At 47.8% G+C, this 20,410-nt stretch overlaps 1 protein-coding gene across 1 annotated transcript in view; it reads left to right on the forward strand.

The window, feature by feature from the left end:
- Positions 1-20,410, forward strand: part of LOC115458681 (X-ray repair cross-complementing protein 5-like) — a 106,502-nt gene that overhangs the window by 37,379 nt on the left and 48,713 nt on the right. Inside the window, 1 exon segment of the mRNA XM_030188509.1 lies at positions 4,142-4,396. Within this exon segment, the coding sequence (XP_030044369.1) occupies positions 4,142-4,396 (255 nt within the window).

The following is a 20,410-nucleotide window of genomic DNA, read 5'->3' on the forward strand; positions in this document are numbered from 1 at the left end:
TTCGACGACTACTACTGGCCATGGCATCAAGCCAACAACAGCAAATTCTAACCTGTATGTATTCCCTCGACGCTGAAAAAGCATTTGATAAGATCGAATGGGAATACATATTTACTGTGTTGACCCATATGTGGTTTGGTGGGTGGACCTTTGGGGCCATAAGAGCCCTGTACTCAGGCCCGGAAGCAGCAGTGCTAATTAATGGAGTTCAGTCCCAATCTTTTTACATAAAAAAGGGTACTAGACAGGGATGCCCTCTCTCACCATCGCTTTTTATACTGGCCATGGAACCCCTGTTGAGGGCCATTAAATACTCAAGGGAGATCCCAAGGGTTCGAGTAGGGGGAGAAACAATTAAGGCCTTGTCCTTCGCAGATGATCTCATGATCATTACTACTCAGCCACAGACTACTTTGGGAAAGCTGCTGGATATGATTCAAGAATTTGGGAGAATGTCAGGCTTTACCTTAAATGTGCATAAATCCATAGGCCTTAGGGTTTTCCCTACAACTGAGGGCGCACAGGAATTGGGTACTCCTCTATCTTGGGCAGAGAATAGAATTAAATACCCTGGCTCGTACATAACTCAGGATATGACGAGATTATATCATGAGAATGTAACTCCCTTGATGGAGATGACTTGTCATAAGTTGAGGTTGTGGACAGATTATCCCCTGTCCCTATTAGGTAGAATAGCGCTGTACAATATCCTGCTAGTGCTGAAGTGGATTTACATCTTTCAGACTCTGCCACTCTTCCTCAGGCCAGCAGACGAGAAGAAATTGAATAAACATCTACAATGTTTCCTGTGGAGAAAAAAGCGGGCTCGACTTTCCATTAAGTCCCTGTGTGTCCCGATGGAGCATGGAGGGTTGGGTTTGCTGAGCATTCGTTACCTTACTATAGCTAGTAGCATGCGGCATATTTCAGACTGGTTTCGATCAACTTCAGCATTTTCTGCTACTAAAATAGAGATGACACTCACTCGGGACACTCATTTTAGTTGCCTGCTTCATGTGGGAGGGGGCCCACTTCCACCCATATTGACTGACTCGCACATCCTTCCCACGGCAAAAGCAACATGGAGGTGGATCTGCCGTCACCATCAGTTTTCAACAAGAACGACTCCATTTATGGCAATTTGTGGTAATCCTAACTTCCCTCCAGGAAACATTTATCCTGCATTTGCCAGATGGCAGAGGAACGGGCTAATTTACTTAGTTCATGTACTAACAGAGGAGGGCCAGATGCGGTCGTTTGAGGAGTTACAAAACCAATTCAGGTTACTACCCTCTGATCGTTCCATTATTACCAACTGAGGTACTATGTCCATAGCATCCCATGGACAACACTAACGGAAGATGTACAGGAGGAGTTGTCCTCCGCCTTTTCTTTCCAATCACAAACAAAGGTGCCAATGCGGATGCACCACAGACATATTAGAGACTCAGTGCAGGAGCCCAATTACACAGCATTGGCGGCATCTTGGAGCGAGGAGCTGGCAGTGTCAGTGTCAAGGCCAACTCTTCAAGATTTTGTTCTCAGTATCAAGAGTTCCTCAAAGTTGGTGTCGCATCAAGAGATGGATTATAAGTTTGCAATGAGGATACATATGTCGCCTCGAAGGGCATTCTATGCAGGAGTGTCTCCGGACTGTGCATGTCCTAAGTGTCTAGCTCAGGGCGCCACTTTGGGCCATATGTTTTGGTCCTGTCCCAAGATAACAGCCTTCTGGACTAATCTATTACAGTATATTTCGACATTGTGGCACACTACATGGAAGCGCACTCCCCTTTAATTGTTTGGAAAACCATTATTGATCACCCCTATACCAGCAGGATACAAAGGATTTGTACGCAGAGCAACAACAACAGCTAAAGCAGTTATCTTGAAAGAATGGATCTCCTCCAAAAGTCCTACAATCCAACAATGGCGCAGCAAAATGATTGACTGTATGAAGTTTGAGTGGAGAGTGGCTAGGTCTGATTTGAGGTTTTCAGAATCTGCCTTCTTTCGTGTTTGGACACCTTTTTGGCAAACGCTCACTCCAGCCGGAAAAGGACACCTTATGAACATGTGAACCCCTGTGAGAGACTTAGTGTATAAGTTTGCTACCATGTATCTTACCATTAAGGGAGGGAGGGAGGGAGGGGGGAGTTAGGGAGGGAGAAAAGTGTGAGCATAATTTTCTTTACATTTGGTAGAGTTGGTAGACATGTGAGAGTTTAAAGTATTCCCAGTGTAAGTTGCACTAGTTGTTGAAGTAAGTTCAAATTTTGTATATTATTTTGTTTCTATCTTATGTTTACTATGCTGTGATTGACTACATGACTCACAATAAACAGAAATTGAAATAGAAAAGGTTTAATAAAGGGTGATTTAAGGGAATGGAACTCCAGTCATAGGAGGAAAGGCTTAAGAGGTTAGGGTTCTTCACTTGGAAAAGAGGTGGCTGAGGGGAGGATATAATAGAGGTGTACAAAATCCTAAGTAGTGTAGAATGGGTAAACGTGAACCAATTGTTTATTCTTTCAAAAAGTACAAAGACTAGGGGGCACTCAATGAAGTTACATGGTAACACTTTTAAAATGAAAAGGAAGAAATATTTTGTCATTTAACTAATAGTTAAGCTGAGGACCTATGATCAGATTTGATCTCTAGATTAAATACACACAGGAAATCCAATATATTAGCATTTACCTTTCAAAAAAGAGACTCTGATAAAATGGAAACAAAAAAAAATTGAGGAGCAGCTGCAAAGGTCAAAAGTTAACATTGGGCATGGATGCTATTCAAAAATCCAATCAAATTCTACTATTAAAGGATTCTTTTGATGAAAGAACTGTGTTCCCTTTGTTTTTAAAGGCCCTTTGTGCTGTTTTTCTGCTTGGACCTTTTTTGTACTTAGTTCCCTCTCTCTGTTACATGGTATTCAAAAATACCATACTGGAAGCCCAGACTAGATATAGGAAGAAGGCAGGAAGGCCAAACGACAGCTGGCATGATTAAAAAGCGAGGTGAAGAAAGCTATTAGAGCCAAAAGAAAATCCTTCAGAAAATGGAAGAAGGATCCGACTGAAAATAATAGGAAATGGCATGAGGGATGGCAAGTCAAATGCAAAGCGCTGATAAGGAAGGCAAAGAGACTTTGAAAAAAAGATTGCGTTGGAGGCAAAAACACATAGTAAAAACTTTTTTAGGTATATAAGAAGCAAGAAGCCAGTAAAATAATCAGTTGGACCACTAGATGAAAGAGGGATCACTACCTACACTGACTCTTCATTCTAGAGCTGTGTTTCCCAAGTCTAGTCCTGTAATACTCCTTGCCAGTCAGGTTTTCAGGATTTCCACAATGAATATGCATGAAAGATTTGTATATAATGAAGGCAGTGTATGCAAATCAAGTTCATTCATATTCATTGTGGATATCCTGAAAACCTGACTGGCAGTGGGTACTCAAGGACTGGACTTGAGAAACACTATTGTAGAGGATGCAAGGTCCTACAGAACAAAGGAATAAGACACTCAATACTTGTAACCATGTTAATGACTTAGGAAGGAATATAAGGTCAAAACCAAGATAAGAATATTTTTTTTGAATGGTACAGTGACAGTAAACATCTACTGTACCTAAAAGTAACTCGCCTTGAGCTACAACTGGAAGACATGCACCAAATACAACTCAAGAAAGAAAAAACGTCTTGATACGCCATTTGTAAAAAAAAATTTGGTGGACCTAGTTTTCTGTCTTTGAGAATGTAATACTTGCTCTAGAGACAGCATCACACTTTATTTTCTCTTCTTTGTAGAAAGGTATCTGATTCTGCTTGCATTTATTTTATGGAAATATGCTGCTAGAATTACTATCTTGTATTTTTAATCCGTCATAAATGGAGACTTGGTTTGTTTTCCATTTTTACTCAGTTGGTCTGGACTGAAATTGTGTTTATACTTCAGTTTTGGAACTTTTTTTCTTGATTTGTGGTTTTGTAATTATGTAGACTTGTACATGGAAAAAATTGATAAAAATAATGGTACAAAATCCATTCTTCCTCTAAAACTAACCTTAGTTATTACAGTAGAGACTGGTTGAAGATCTTATTTAAATTTACATGGAATATTAATGCTTTTTCCCCCTCAGGTGCCAAGCGAGTGCTGGAGCTTGACAAGTACAAAGGGAAGAAGGGGAGAGCTTATTTTAGTGAGAACATTGGCCACAGCAAGGACTTCTCTCTGGGTCATGCTCTCTGGATCTGTGCCAATCTGTTCAGTGATGTCAAGCTGAGAATGAGCCACAAACGCATCATGCTGTTCACCAATGATGATCATCCTCATGTGGGCGACAGCACCAAAATCAATCTGGCATTCACTAAAGCCAGTGACCTTAGGGAGACAGGTCAGTAGCATAATAGCTAGTAGCATAATACCTTCAGCTGAAAGGTTGCTTAGCAGGCTGCCTCCCTTATTCCATGATGTTATTGAGATACAGTATTGCTTCAGCCTCTACTAGTGTAAGATAGAAATGAGAGTAAAAATGGATAATTCCATATCATCAAGCTGATCAATCCATAGACTGGTGGGTTGTGTCCATCTACCAGCAGGTGGAGATAGAGAGCAAACTTTTGCCTCCCTATATGTGGTCATGTGCTGCCGGAAACTCCTCAGTATGTTCTCTATCTCAGCAGGTGGTGGTCACACACAGCAGCAGCTCTGGCTAGGCCTCCAAGCCTAATTCTTAGGTTTTGTTGAGTGCCTGGGGTTGAGGGCTCTTTTGAGCAAGTGCAAACCTGGTGGTGCCAGGTCCCTCCTTTTCTCCCCCCTCCCGCTGGCTCCGTTAAAAAAAAAAAAAAAAAAAAAATTTTGAACGTCCTTAAAGGCGTTTATTTCGACGTTTATTTAAACGTTCATTGCAGCTACTCACTGGGACACCAGGTCGTTACAGCTCGGAGCGGAAAGCAGGTAATTTTTACCTTTTTATAGCGGGCAGGGGGTTCCCCGATTTATCTCCACGTGGCATATGGCATCGGAGGGCGAGGGCGTAAAGAGTCGCTCCCCGGATCGCTTGGGCGCTTCTAGAGGGGATGCGGGGGTCTTAAAGTCTGATTCGCCCTTGTTGGGTGACAGTTTTGTGACCGATGAGTGTCCCGGTCCTTCCTCCGGTGTGGCGGTTTTTCCCGCCATAAACGCCCATCCCCCGCTCCTCGCCTCCGCCATCTTGGCCGGCCACGCGGCTCGGACAGCTTCTTCTTGGGCCGCCCTTGAGGTAGGAGACATTAATGCCATGAACGCCCTTAATTTGGGCGATGGCACAAAGGCGGCTAAAATTAAGCGCCGTTTTTCCCGCGCGGCTCCTTCGCGGAGTGTCGCGCCGGACGCCATCTTGGATGCGCAGCATGTCTCTCCCCCGCTCTTGCAAGCGCCGGTTGAGGGTGCGTCTAGGGCTGTTGCCCAGGCTGCGGAAGTGCACAGTCTGGGGGGTTTCTCCCCCGAGTTTATTTTGCTGCTGCATCAGGCCTTCCTTATGCAGAACGCTGCCCCTGCTCCCTCGTCAGGTAAAGAGGTTGAGGCCCCCGGAGGTAAACGCCCTCGGGTTGATTCCCAGGCCTTGGAGGACTTTGTCTCCTCCGATGTAGATGAGGGCAGCGTATCTGAGTTCTCCCAACGGTCCTTTGCGGATTCCTTGGAGGAGACGGATCCCCGCTCGGATGGAGCGGATGACCCCTCTGCAGCGCGACTTTTTAGCTCAGAGGATTTGCCCAACCTGTTTGTGCAGGCCATGGGCATTTTGAAGATTTCCTCTCCGGAGGACGTCTCTCCCTCAGCCCCTGTTGGCTCTGCCATTATGCTGGGGACGAAACGCCCGCCTAGAACCTTCCACGTGCATGATGCCATGCACACCTTAATTTCGGCTCAATGGGATGTCCCGGAAGCGAGCCTTAAAGTGGCTAGGGCTATGTCCCGCCTCTATCCTTTGCCTGTAAGTGAACGTGAGGCCTTTCTGTGGCCTACCGTGGATTCTTTAATCACTGCGGTGACTAAGAAAACGGCGTTGCCGGTGGAAGGTGGCACGGCCCTAAAGGACGCCCAAGACAGAAGATTGGAGGCGGCCTTAAGGTCGTCCTTTGAGGCGGCTGCTTTAAGTTTGCAGGCCTCAGTTTGCGGCTCCTATGTGGCCAGGGCGTGCCTGACTATGGTGCAGCGGGCTTCCCCCTCGGATCATTCCTTGAGGGCTGATTGGCCGGCCCTGGAATCGGGCTTAGCCTATTTGGCAGACTTGCTGTATGATGTCTTGAGAGCCTCAGCTAAAGGCATGGCTCAGACAATCTCTGCGCGGCAGTGGCTTTGGCTGAAGCATTGGTCTGCTGACCACGCCTGGATAGATTGCCTTTTAAAGGCAAGCTGCTCTTTGGGGTCGAGCTGGACAAAATCGTGACCGATCTCGGCACGTCTAAGGGCAAGAAGTTACCAGAGGTCGGGCTAGTACTCGCCCTGGTACCTCCAGAGGACGGTTTCAGGAAGCCCGTCGGTACCGCCCGGGCAGGTCGGGCTCCTCTGCCCCCTCTCCCTTCAAGAGGAACTTCTCCCCCAAGCAGCATTCCTTTCGCAGAGACCGCCGTCCCGGAGGTGCTCCCTCCGGTTCTCCCCCAGGGTCTCGTACCCAATGACGGGGCCTTGGTCCACGCCTCAGTGCAGATTGGAGGACGGCTGTCCTCGTTTATGGGCGAGTGGACCACAATAACTTCAGACGCTTGGGTGCTGGAAGTCATCAGAGACGGCTACAAGCTAGAGTTCTGCCGACCCTTAAAAGACGGGTTTGTACTCTCTCCCTGCAAGTCTCCGGTCAAGCTGTGGCAGTGCAGCAGACCTTGGACAATCTGATCCGCCTGGGGGCGGTCGTTCCGGTGCCAGAAAATCAGCTTGGCAAGGGACGTTACTCCATTTACTTTGTGATACCAAAGAAAGGAGGTTCTGTACGGCCTATCCTCGACCTCAAAGGGGTCAATTGGGCCTTGAAAGTTCGGCACTTTCGCATGGAGACCCTCCGCTCTGTTATAGCGGCAGTAAAGGCAGGAGAGTTCCTGGCATCCTTGGACATCAAGGAAGCGTACTTGCATATTCCCATCTGGCCTCCTCATCAACGCTTTCTGCGTTTTGCAGTACTGGGCCGACACTTCCAGTTCAGAGCCCTCCCGTTCGGGTTGGCTACTGCTCCGCAGACCTTCTCCAAAGTAATGGTGGTCATCGCGGGCTTCCTGAGGAAGGAAGGAGTTCAAGTCCATCCTTATCTGGACGACTGGTTGATCCAAGCCCCCTCTTATGCAGAGTGCGGCAAAGCTGTGAACCGGGTGGTTGCTCTTTTGAGCTCCCTGGGGTGGATCATCAACTGGGAGTAAAGCCAGCTGCGCCCGACTCAGTCCCTGGAGTATCTGGGAGTTCGATTCGACACCCAAGTGGGTAGAGTGTTCCTGCCAGACAATCGGATTGTCAAGCTTCAGGCTCAGGTGGACTAGTTCCTAGTAGCCTCTCCTATTCGGGCTTGGGACTACGTGCAGCTGTTGGGCTCTATGACGGCCACGATGGAAGTAGTGCCCTGGGCCAGGGCTCATATGAGACCACTACAACAATCTCTGCTGCTGCGCTGGACTCCGATGTCGGAGGATTATGCTGTGCGCCTTCCCTTGGACCCAGCAGTGCGCAAGGCGCTGAGCTGGTGGACGCAGACAGACAAGTTGTCTGCAGGAATGCCTCTGGTGACCCCGGAGTGGATTGTCGTCACGACAGACGCCTCTTTGATGGGCTGGGGAGCCCACTGCTTGGGAAGGACAGCGCAGGGTCTCTGGTCTCCTGCAGAGGCAAGTGGTCTATCAACCTCCTGGAACTCAGAGCCATTCGGTTGGTGTTGTTGGAGTTCATCCCGGTACTGGTGTTGAAGCCAGTACGGGTCCTGTCGGACAATGCCACGGCTGTGGCCTATGTCAACCGCCAGGGAGGTACCAAGAGCGCCCCTCTAGCCAAGGAGGCTATGAATCTATGCCAGTGGGCGGAAGCGAACCTGGAGCAGCTTTCAGCGGCCCACATTGCCGGAGTCATGAATGTCAAGGCGGACTTTCTCAGTCGCCATACCTTGGAGCCCGGAGAGTGGCAGCTATCTGCTCAGGCGTTCTTGGACATCACGAAGCGCTGGGGCCAGCCGAGCCTAGATCTGATGGCGTCATCGGCCAATTGCCAAGTGCCGGTCTTTTTCAGCAGAGGACGGGACCCTCGATCCCTGGGAGTAGATGCTCTTCTCCAACAGTGGCCGACACAAGAGCTTCTCTATGTGTTCCCGCCCTGGCCCATGTTGGGCAGGGTGCTAGACCGGGTGGCAAAGCATCCCGGCAGGGTAATCCTGGTGGGTCCGGATTGGCCCAGACGTCCCTGGTATGCGGACTTGATCAGGCTCTCAGTCGGCGATCCTCTGCGGCTGCCAGTGGAGCAGGGCCTGTTGCATCAGGGTCCCGTGGTGATGGAGGATCCCTCCCCCTTTGGTCTTACGGCCTGGCTATTGAGCGGCAGCGTCTGAGAAAGAAGGGCTTCTCAGACAAGGTCATCGCCACTATGCTGAGAGCGAGGAAGCGCTCTACTTCTACTGCTTACGCCAGGGTTTGGCGTATCTTTGCAGCGTGGTGTGAAGCAGGCTCACTTTCTCCCTTCACTGCTCCAATTTCTTCAGTGTTGGCGTTCCTGCAAGAAGGTCTGGACAAAGGCCTGTCGCTCAGTTCCCTGAAAGTTCAGGTAGCGGCTCTGGCTTGCTTCAGGGGCCGCCTGAAGGGTGCTTCCCTGGCTTCGCAGCCAGATGTGGTGCGCTTTCTCAAGGGAGTTAATCACCTGCGCCCTCCTCTGCACTCAGTGGTGCCTGCGTGGAATCTCAACCTGGTGCTAAGAGCATTGCAGAAGCCGCCTTTTGAACCCTTGTCGAGGGCATCTCTGAAAGACCTGACGTTGAAAGCAGTCTTTTTGGTGGCTATCACTTCAGCCAGAAGAGTTTCCGAGCTCCAGGCACTCTCATGTCGAGAGCTTTTTCTGCAGTTCACTGAGGCAGGAGTGACTATTCGCACAGTGCCTTCCTTCCTGCCCAAGACTGTTTTTCGCTTCCATGTGATTCAGCAGCTCTGTCTCCCTTCCTTTCGTAGGGAGGTCTACCCAGAGGAATACTCTGCTCTCAGTTTCTGGATGTGAGACGAGTCATCATCAGATACTTGGAAGTGACCAATGATTTCCGGAAATCGGATCATCTGTTTGTCCTGTTTACAGGTCCTCGTAAGGGTCTGCAGGCTTCTAAGCCTACAGTGGCAAGATGGGCAAGGAAGCCATTGCAGCGGCTTAGGGTCCATCTCCTTGGAAGAGATTTGCAAGGAGGCAACTTGGGCTTCGGCCCATACCTTTGCCAGGCATTACCGCTTGACTGTGGCTGCTCGGGCGGAGGCCCGGTTTGGAGCTTCAGTGTTGCGGTCAGGGATTTCTATGTCCCGCCCTGGGTGAGTACTGCTTCGGTACATCCCACCAGTCTATGAATTGATCAGCTTGATGATATGGAAGGTAAAATTATGTATCATACCTGATAATTTTCTTTCCATTAATCATAGCTGATCAATCCATAGCCCCTCCCAGATATCTGTACTGTTTATATTCTGGTTGAATTTTAGGTTCAAGTTTAGCCTTCAGTTACTTCAGGAGGACTTCGTGTTCAAGTTCTTCTTTCACTTGGATTCTTCAAGAGTTGAGACGAGTTTGTGTTACAGTGAGCTGCTGCATTCCTCTCCCCTCCGTTTTACGGGGCTGGATTGAGATTTAAATTCTGCCGGCACTCCCTCCCGCTTCGTGCGGCTGTAGGGCAGCTTTGTACCCCTCCCGCTTCGGCGGTGTTAGGGTCAGTCAGCTCCTCCCGCGGTTGCGGTTGCAGGATAAGCCAGATCCCCCCGCATCGGCGGGTGTGGTGTCCCTCCCCCGCTCCGCGGGGATGAGCTGGACGGATTCCCCTCCCCCACTTGTGTGGGGATGAGCTGGGTTAATTCCCCTCCCCCGTTTCGGCGGTGGTGAGCTGGGCAGAGTGTCCCTTCGTGGGTGTAATTCTCTAAGTGCTGAGTCCTGCGGATGGAGCTTTGATATCGACATACTGAGGAGTTTCCGGCAGCACATGACCACATATAGGGAGGCAAAAGTTTGCTCTCTATCTCCACCTGCTGGTAGATGGACACAACCCACCAGTCTATGGATTGATCAGCTATGATTAATGGAAAGAAAATTATCAGGTATGATACATAATTTTACCTTACTTCTTAGCTCGTTCAGATAAGAGATTGCCCAGTAAGGCTGGAACAAGGCAGCTGTGCAAGTATATGGACCAGGTGGGCCTGATTTTTAATGTCTGGCACTGTCTACATCCAAGGAAACAAGGCTTTACCTGCTATTTGGCTGCCCATAAAACCTATGCTAAAATTGTTTGTTGGCTTGTTTTGTACACTCTGACTTGGTATGATGTGAGCACCATTTTACTTTAAGATCAATGTCTTAGTAACTCTGACATTTTCAGATGGTGATCCAGACAGAAGTCTGCCTACCTGGTCCACAAGTAGATCTTTGCTTAAGATTTCTAAGGAGTCAATGCTGGAAGTTTCATATTAGAGCTATGAGCTGATGACTGAGCACATGGCTACTAATGTGAATGTAACATGAAAGCTTTGCTTGCCAATGCAGTAAGCTAGTCATATGCAAACTTGGAGTGGAGGAATAGCCTAATGGTTATTGCAGCAGGCTTTGATCCTGGCAACCTGGGTTCAATTCCCACTGCAGCTCCTTGTGACCTTGGGCAAGTCACTTAACCCTCCATTGCCCCAGGTACAAAAACTTAGATTGTGAGCCCTCTAGGGACAGAAAAAGTACCTGCATATATTGTGTACAGTGCTGCATACGTCTAGTAGCGCTATAGAAATGATTAGTACTAATAGTAACATGCAGATCTTGTGCACTAATCAGGATCAGCACACCAGATGCATGGACACAGTGTTCTGTGCTGAAGGCAGCTAGTACTAGTTCTGCCTTCTCCAGCTTTTGCAAGATTTGAGACCACTCGTCAGGCTGCATTTTATTGCTTGGGCCCATGCCCTCTGAAATTCCTTTCCCTGTTCCCTAAGGCAGCTAGTACTAGTTCTCCTTTCTCCTGCTTTTGCAAGATTTCAGACCACTCGTCAGGCTGCATTTTGTTTCTTGGCCCATGCCCTCTGAAATTCCCTTCCCTGTTCCTTAAGGCTGGAGGATAATCTCGAGAAGTTTAAAAGGTACCTTGAAGCCTACTTCCTTGAGCTGGCTTTTGATGAACAGCTGTGAGATGCCAGTGGTCTTTTTATACTCTTTGTTCTATATTTTTACCTTCTCTCTTTTTAATTCTCCTTCCTTTGCATGTTGTAGTTATTGTTATGTGAACTGCTTTGGTTGTAACCCAGAAAGGCAGTATATTAAGGACCAAATAAACATAAAACATTTCTGAGCAAAATGAAAGTGTTGGTGCACATCTGCGTATGTGCTGGAATGTTGTTCTTTGCGTAAATGGCGTCATCACAAAAAAATTTGAGTGCATTAAATTTTTAAGATGGCAGTATTTATACATAGAGCAAAGTTCTAGTATACGCACAGATAAAACTTCTTATGCTTAGTAATGTGCATAGAACAGTTACTCCCCTGTTGTGTCTTAAAAAATAGTGGATGAAATGGGCCTTAAAGAAAGAAGTAAAAAGACGGCTACCACTGCTAGAAAGATATGCAACAAATAAACTAGCTAAAAAGAAATGCCCCTTCTTCCATTGGTGAACTCCATGCTACACCAATAGTTCACTGACCGAAGGAGGGGCATTCGTTTTTAACTAATTTATTTGTTAATAAAGTCTCCTGTTTTCTAACAATCATGTCTGCTCCTAAGCCTTTATTCCGTTTGGAACTTGAAGACTCTTTGCCAGTCTGGTTCTTGAAATTTGTACCTAAAATTGAAAGAGCATTTCTCCGAGGACAAGCAGGCTGCTTGTTCTCACGACTGGGTGATGTCCATGGCAGCCCCCACGAATGGAAATCTTCCTAGCAACAAAGATTGCTAGAGCCTTCGAGTGCGCGCAACGCACATGCGCGGCCATCTTCCCGCCCATCGCGCGAGAGTCCCGACAGTTCTTTTCTTTCCACGGTAAGGGAGTGACTGCCTACGGTTTCTCTCCGTGTGCCCTTGAAAAGAGCCTTTGGTTTCATGGTCTTTTTCCGCTTTTTTCTTTAGTTTTCGCTCTGTGGAGCTGTTTCTTTTAAAACAAACAAAAAAAATCCTTTATTTCTTAGGTTTTTCCCTCTTAAGTTTCCTTTCGTTTCCGTCGCAACCTCTTAGGCCATACGTACGCGTTTCTCCATTTTGTGCCCTTTTTGGCATCATCGAGAATTTTGACTTCGCCGCCGCTATTTTTCCGTCCATGACATCAAGGATTCCCAGCGGCTTCAAGAAGTGTGGTCGATGCAACTGGGCAATCTCAGGTACCGATCCCCACTCGTGGTGTATCCAGTGCCTTGGGCCCGACCATCGCCCAGACGCGTGTAAGTTGTGTCTTAGCCTTAAAAGGCGGACACAGGCGTCGAGACTAGCTCAGCGGGACCGTCTGTTTGGAGCTTTACCCGGGACTTCAGCGTCGACATCGGTACCGTGGTCGGCGGCATTGATGTCGGCACCGGAGATGGCATCGGGAGCGCAGGTAATGGCTGTTTGGAGACCACCACACGTTGGGAGCAGTGAGCCATCAAGTGGGTCTCCTGCTGTGCAGGCCCAATGGGACCGACCTCTTTCGGACCCGACCCCGAGGAGGCATTTGGATTCCACGTCCTCCTCGTCGGTACCGAGGACTACCGATGACGTGCATCGAGCGAAGGCTAAGAAGCATCGCCATCAGTCTCCTTCTAGACACGGTACCAGGAGCTCCAGGCCGTCGAAGGATTCGGCACCCGTGAAGCGTTGACGCCGGGAGGACCGCTCACCCTCCATATAAGAGGTGTCGGTGCATCGGTCTTCGGACAGCCCGGTACCGCCTCCTCGCCCTTTGCAGATTCTGCCTCCAACTCCTGCACCGGGCCCACAGCCTTTCCTGGCAGAGACTCTGGACAAGCGCATCCGAGCCATTCTCCCAGGTCTTCTGGAAGGGCTGCTGCATCAGTCTGTTCCGGTACCGGAGGTGCTTGCGCCCTTGGTACCGGTGATGGAAGCAGCGGCTGGCTCTATGCCTGTGGTGCGGTCTCCGACGCCAGTACCGCTTGCGGTATCGGCGTCTGCTGCCACCCAGGTCGACTCCCCGTCAACATCACTGGAGGGAGCTTCATCACCGCCGGCATGGGAGTTGACTTCTCAGCATAGCCATCGAGGATGGGGTTCCTTGGCGTCGAGACGGGCACGGTTTCGGACTGCAGTCAGAGAACTCTTGTCCGATACCGAGGAGGATGCCTCCTGGGTGGGAGGAAGAGGAGGATCCCAGATATTTCTCTTCTGAGGAGTCTTGTGGTCTTCCCTCTGATCCTACTCCTTCACCAGAAGGAAAGCTTTCTCCCCAGGAGAATCTTTCTTTTTTTTTCTTTTTTTCTTTTTTTTGAAAGTGTGTTTATTAGCATTTTCATATCAAACAAACATCATAAACATCACATCCTAAACAGCATATCCTTACATCCCCATCAGAACTATACAATATCCCTTTGCCCTCCCCCCTCCCTCCAGGGTATTCAGAAGGAGAAATCTTATCCCAGAACAAAGACAACCGCCTCCACTAGAGATCACACTGATAAACCCCTCCACCCCATGTATGCAGTCCATGTTTTTAGAAACCGAATCATACCACCTCTCCGTAAAGCAGTAAGTTTATCCATTAGACAGCAGTAGTCCACTTTAGTCAAAACCTGATCCACCGTCGGGACCGCAGTTTGTTTCCACATTCTTGCAATTAAAGTCCTAGCTGCTGTAACAATATGAGCCATCAGATTGTGTTGCGAGCCACGGCTCATCTGTGGTGGGATATTCAGCAAACATAAGCCTGGACTAAGGATGACCGCAACTCCTAGGCCTCCCTGCAATCGGGCTTGTAGGTTTCTCCAAAACTGTTGAATCACTGGACAGTCCCACCATATATGCCAAAAAGTTCCTATGGACCCACATTTGCGCCAGCATTGTGCCTCACCAGTTTTAAAAATGCAGGCTATTCTGCTAGGGGTCATCGGAGAGTCTTTCTTTCTCTTCATTTGTCCGGGAAATGTCTGTGGGCATTCCCTTCCCTGTGGTGTCTGTGGATGAGCCCAGAACTGAGATGCTCAAGGTCCTTGACTATCCTTCTCCACCTAAGGAGTCATCCACTGTCCCTTTGCATAATGTCCTTAAGGAGACATTGCTTAGGAACTGGATGAAACCACTAAGTAATCCCACCATTCCCAAAAAAGCTGAGTCCCAATATCGGATTCACTGAGAACCTGAGTTGATGAGGACGCAGTTACCGCACGACTCTATGGTTGTGGATTCCGCTCTCAAGAGAGCCAGGAGTTCTAGGGATTTTGCCTTGGCGCCCCCGGGACGAGAATCTAGAACTCTGGACTCTTTTGGGTGGAAGGCCTATCAGTCCTCTATGCTCGTGTCCAAAATTCAGTCTTACCAGCTCTACACGAGCATCCACATGCGGAACAATGTGAAGCAACTGGCAGACTTGGTGGACAAGCTCCCTGTGGAGCACGCCAGGCCTTTTCAGGAGGTGATCAGGCAGCTGAAGGCGTGTCACAAATTCCTCTCCAGGGGTGTTTACGATACTTTTGATGTTGCGTCCAGATCCGCTGCTCAAGGTATAGTGATGCGCAGACTCTCATGGCTGCGTGCCTCTGACCTGAACAATCGTACCCACCGGGCGCCTTCTGCATCTACCTCAACAGGTAGACTGTTTTTCCGGGGAAGGAGGACTGCTCCCTATGCTTACAATAAGCGTAGGTACAATCCACCTTCCCGACAGCCTTCTCAGGCTCGGCACCAGCGCGCTCGTTCGCGTCAACAGGGTGCGCCCAGACAGGCCCCTGCAGCTCCCCAGCAAAAGCAAGGGATGGGCTTTTCACTGGCTCAGGCTGAGCATAGCCTCTCTAAAGGTGCCTGTGCCGGACGATCTACTGGTCAGGGGGAGGCTAAAATTTTTTTACCAAAGGTGGCCTCTCATATCCTCTGATTGGTGGGTTCTTTAAATAGTCCGGTTCAGGTATTCCCTCAGTTTGATTTCCATAATTCCAAATTGCCCACTGGGAGCTCAATCCTTCAGCTTCCAGCACAGGCAGGTATTTGCAGAGGAACTCTCCGCCCTTCTCAGTGCCAGTGTGATCGAGCCCGTTCCACCAGGGGAAGAAGGGCTGGGATTCTATTCCAGGTACTTCCTTGTGCAAAAGCAAACGGGGGATGCGTCCCATCCTAGACCTAAGGGCCCTGAACAAATTTCTGGTCCGAGAAAAGTTCAGGATGCTTTCCCTGGGCACCCTTCTTCCCATGATTCAGGAAAACGATTGGCTATGCTCTCTGGACTTGATGCTTATACACACATCCCGATACTTCCCGCTCACAGGAAGTATCTTCGATTCCGTCTGGGAACACAGCACTTCTAGTATTGTGTGCTTCCCAGGGTGTTTACAAAATGCCTAGCGGTAGTTGCAGCATTGCTACGTAGACTGGGAGTGCACGTGTTCCCTTATCTTGATGATTGGCTGGTGAAGAACACCTCAGAGGCAGGAGCTCTACAGTCTATACAGATGACTATTCAACTTCTGGAGCTACTCGGGTTTGTTATAAATTACCCAAAGTCCCATCTCCTTCCAATTCAGAAACTAGAATTCATAGGAGCTCTGCTGGACTCAGACTGCTCATGCCTATCTCCCCGAGGCGAGGGCAGACAACCTTCTGTCTCTTGTCTCCATGGCCAGAGTGTCTCAGCAGATCACAACTCGGCAGAAGTTGAGACTTCTAGGCCATATGGCCTCATCAGTTCATGTGACTCCCATGGCTCATCTTCACATGAGGTCAGCTCAATGGACCCTAGCTTCTCAGTGGTATCAAGCCACAGGGGATCTAGAGGATGCGATCCAGCTGTCCATCAATTTTCACAATTCCCTGCAGTGGTGGACAGTTCGATCCAATTTGGTCTTGGGACGTCCCTTTCAAATTCCTCAGCCACAAAAAATGCTGACAACTGTTGCATCCCTTCTGGGTTGGGAAGCCCATGTCGATGGGCTTCACACTCAAGGAGTTTGGTCCCTCCAGGAAAAAGGTCTTCAAATCAACCTCCTGGAACGCTCTAAAGAGATTGGTTATAATAACAAATCATTCAAATTCGGACAGACAATCAGGTTGCCATGTGCTACATCAACAAGCAGGGGGGTACCAGATCTCTGGCCGACAGATTGAGCAAGATAATGCAACCTCACGAGTGGTCGCTCAACTCGGGCGTGGTACGCAGGATCTTCCAAGTGTGGGGCACCCCCTTGGTGGATCTTTTTGCTATTCAGCTCAATCACAAGGTTCCTCAGTTCTGTTCCAGACTTCAGACACACGACAGACTAGCATCAGATGCCTTTCTTCTTCATTGGGGGCAGGGCCTTCTGTATGCGTATCCTCCCATATCTGTAGTAGGGAAGACTTTGAAACTCAAGCAAGACCGCGGAACCATGATTCTGATTGTGCCCTTTTGGCCACGTCAGATTTGGTTCCCTCTTCTTCTGGAGTTGTCCTCCGAAGAACTGTAGAGATTGGAGTGTTTTCCAACCCTCATCACTCAGAACAAGGGGGAGCTTCTACATCCCAACCTCCAGTCTCTGGCTCTCTCGGCCTGGATGTTGAGAGCGTAGACTTCGCCTCCTTGGGTCTTTCTGAGGGTGTCTCCTGAGTCTTGCTTCCAGGAAAGATTCCACGAAGAGGTGTTACTTTTTTAAATGGAGGAGGTTTGTCGTCTGGTGTGACAGCAAGGTCCTAGATCCTCGCTCTTGTCCTACACAGACCCTGCTTGAATACCTTCTACATTTATCAGAGTCTTGTCTCAAGACCAACTCCGTAAGAGTTCACCTTACTGCTATTAGTGCTTTTCATTATCATGTAGAAGGTAAGCCCATCTCTGGACAGCCTTTAGTTGTTCGTTTCATGAGAGGTTTGCTTTTGTCAAAGCCCCCGTCAAACCTCCACCAGTGTCATGGGATCTCAATGTCGTTCTCACCCAGCTGTTGAAACCTCCTTTTGAGCCACTGAATTCCTGCCATCTGAAGTATTTGACCTAAAAGGTCATTTTCCTGGTGGCTGTTACTTCAGCTCGTAGAGTCAGTGAGCTTAAAGCCTTGGTAGCCCACACTCCGTATACTAAATTTCATCATAACAGAGTAGTCCTCCGCACTCACCCTAAGTTCTTGCCGAAGGTGGTGTCGGGGTTCCATCTTAACCAGTCAATTGTCTTGCCAACATTCTTTCCCCGTCCTCATACCCACCCTGCTGAACGTCAGTTGCATACATTGGACTGCAAGAGAGCATTGGCCTTCTATGTGGAGCGGACAAGCCCCTTCAGACAGTCCGCCCAAATGTTTGTTTCTTTTGATCCTAACAGAAGGGGAGTTGCTGTGGGGAAACGCACCATTTCCAATTGGCTAGCAGATTGCATTTCCTTCACTTATGCCTAAGCTGGACTGACTCTTGAGGGTCATATCACGGCTCATAGTGTTCGAGCCATGGCAGCGTCAGTGGCCCACTTGAAGTCAGCCACTGTAGAAGAGATTTGTAAGGCTGCGACGTGGTCATCAATCCACACATTCACTTCTCACTACTGCCTTCAGCAGGATACCCAACGCGACAGTCGGTTTGGGCAGTCGGTGCTGCAGAATCTGTTCGGGGTTTAGAATCCAGCTCCACCCTCCTAGAACCATTTTTGTTCTGTTCCAGGCTGCACTCTCAGATGTTTCTTCGTAGGTCAATCCTTGTTATGTCCTCGCTGTTGCAAGGCCCAATTGACCTTTCTTTGTTTTGAGTGAGCCTGGGGGCTAGGGATACCCCAGTCGTGAGAACAAGCAGTCTGCTTGTCCTCAGAGAAAATGAAGATACATACCTGTAGCAGGTATTCTCCGAGGACAGCAGGCTGATTGTTCTCACATACCCACCCACCTCCCCTTTGGAGTTGTCTTTGTCCTTGTTTGCTTTATTGAACTGTCGGGACTCTCGCGCAACGAGCGGGAAGATGGCCGCGCCCGCGTGCGCTCAAAGGCTCTAGCAAGCTTTGTTGCTAGGAAGATTTCCGTTCGTGGGGGCTGCCGTGGACATCACCCAATCTTGAGAACAATCAGCCTGCTGTCCTCGGAGAATACCTGCTACAGGTATGTATCTTCATTTTTTGCTTTCATCTATGCCAGCATAAAGCTACCTCTCACTTTCTCATGGCAAACAGCTGTTCTGGGCTTGCATATAACCTGTATATTTCTTTAAAATGCAGATTTTTATAAATTTCTTGCCCAAGACCATTTGATCACAAATTTACCTTAGCCCATTCCTGATCTATAAAGGAGCGATCTCAGAGTATATGCTTTTTGCTGGATCCTTTCCACCAATTCCTGATCACCTTTAATTCCTTGTACAACCTTAAGAATAACTTTCTGCAACTTCCGCTATGAAACAATATGTTTTGACCCCAACCTCCCTTTGGATTCCTCTCAAGGTCCCACAAAGTAGAGCTCCTCATTAGAATCTCAATTGGAAGTATGCAAAAAAAAAATGGAATTGATAACCCTGTTTTCTTCACTCTAGCTTTGGAGATTGACACCATCTTGTACAAAGTTCTTGAAGTACTGCACTTCTCCTGACCTTAAGCGTGAATGGAACACTCCATTCCGGGAAGGAGAAAGGTGTAAAATCTTGCAGTTTACTACTAGGCCGCACCTGCCCTCTAAGCCCCCTCACCTGTTACAGTGGAAGCAAAGGGTGACTGAACAACTCCTGTCTGTCTTCTCCTTCCTCCCCTTCTCCCTTGCCACACTTGAAAATTGAAAGTGGTCAAAAAATGTCTTTTTCGCCCCCACCCTTTAAGCACTGCACCTTTTATAGTAAGTTTTTTTTTTTAAGAGATCTTTCTTAAAATTCCAATGTAAAACACTCAAAAGATACAGTAACCTTTGTACAAAGCAGTTTAATATATGGCATTGCAAAAAGGAATGACAATGTAATAAAGCCAGACACAAGTGCACATGTCCTTTAAATTTTAAAAGAAAATAAAGAAGAACAGGATACAGCAAACAATAACCAGCAAAATCCCCCACCTCTTGTCATTTAAAGAGAATGCTATAGTAACCCCTCCCCCCCCCCCAATTCCCGAATAACCTAAACAACAGGAACAGGGAAAGCAAAATACCTAATTGAAATTGTTTTTAGGCTGCTTGTATTCCTTCCCAAATTAGCATGAACCAGCCATTCTCAACTAGGAGCGGTAAAAGAAACCAAAGCTACATGCATATGAGAGAGTCAATTTTATTCACTTACCAAATACAATAGTTTCTCATGAGAGATCAACAGTTACATAACGAGATGTTTTCTGTTTGCATGTCCAAAATATTATTCTGATTCAGCTGCTTATATCGTTTGTTTCAGACAATGATTTACAAGACTTTTTCTGCAAAATATCCTTCTCACAGATTATTATCTGATTTCCAGCATCTGGTTTCCTTAAGCTGTTAGACAACATTCTTCCTGTTTGTTTACATTAGTTTTTTTCCCAGGCCTGCTTGCCCCCCTAAGGGTGTCAGAATAGGCTATAAATTCCAGAGTCATGCAGGCTCGTCAATCTCTGATAGATTCCAGAGTCATACAGATTTATCAATCTCTGGCCTTTTCACCCATTCCATAGTGCATAACTTGTGCTCATAATTCTACAAAATCAGCTTTGTTGGCCCTCTGATGAAGAAGAAAAATACTCTCAGCTTAAATGTGGGGAAAGAAAATGAGCTCAATAAGAGTAGTTGGACATAACTATATCCTCTCCCATTTTGATAAAGTATGCCTACACTTAGCAAGTAAGTTCAGTCAACCATTTAATCAGTGATGTGGTTGAAACATTTTCCAATCAGTGATATTACTACTGCTACTATTTATCATTTCTATAGTGTTACTAGATGTACGCAGCGCTGTACACTGGACATAAAGAGACAGTCCTTGCTCGACAGAGCTTACAATCTAATTAGGACAGACAAATAGAACAAATAAGAGATAAGGGAATTATTAAGGTGGGAATGATAAAACATGGGTACTGAACAAGTGAGTAAGGATTAGGAGTTAAAAGCCTGCAAGGTTAGCTGAGCAGCATTCAGAACGTGTTTTACTAGTTTC

Source organism: Microcaecilia unicolor, unplaced genomic scaffold (genome assembly GCF_901765095.1).
Source record: "Microcaecilia unicolor unplaced genomic scaffold, aMicUni1.1, whole genome shotgun sequence".
NCBI lineage: Eukaryota > Metazoa > Chordata > Amphibia > Gymnophiona > Siphonopidae > Microcaecilia > Microcaecilia unicolor.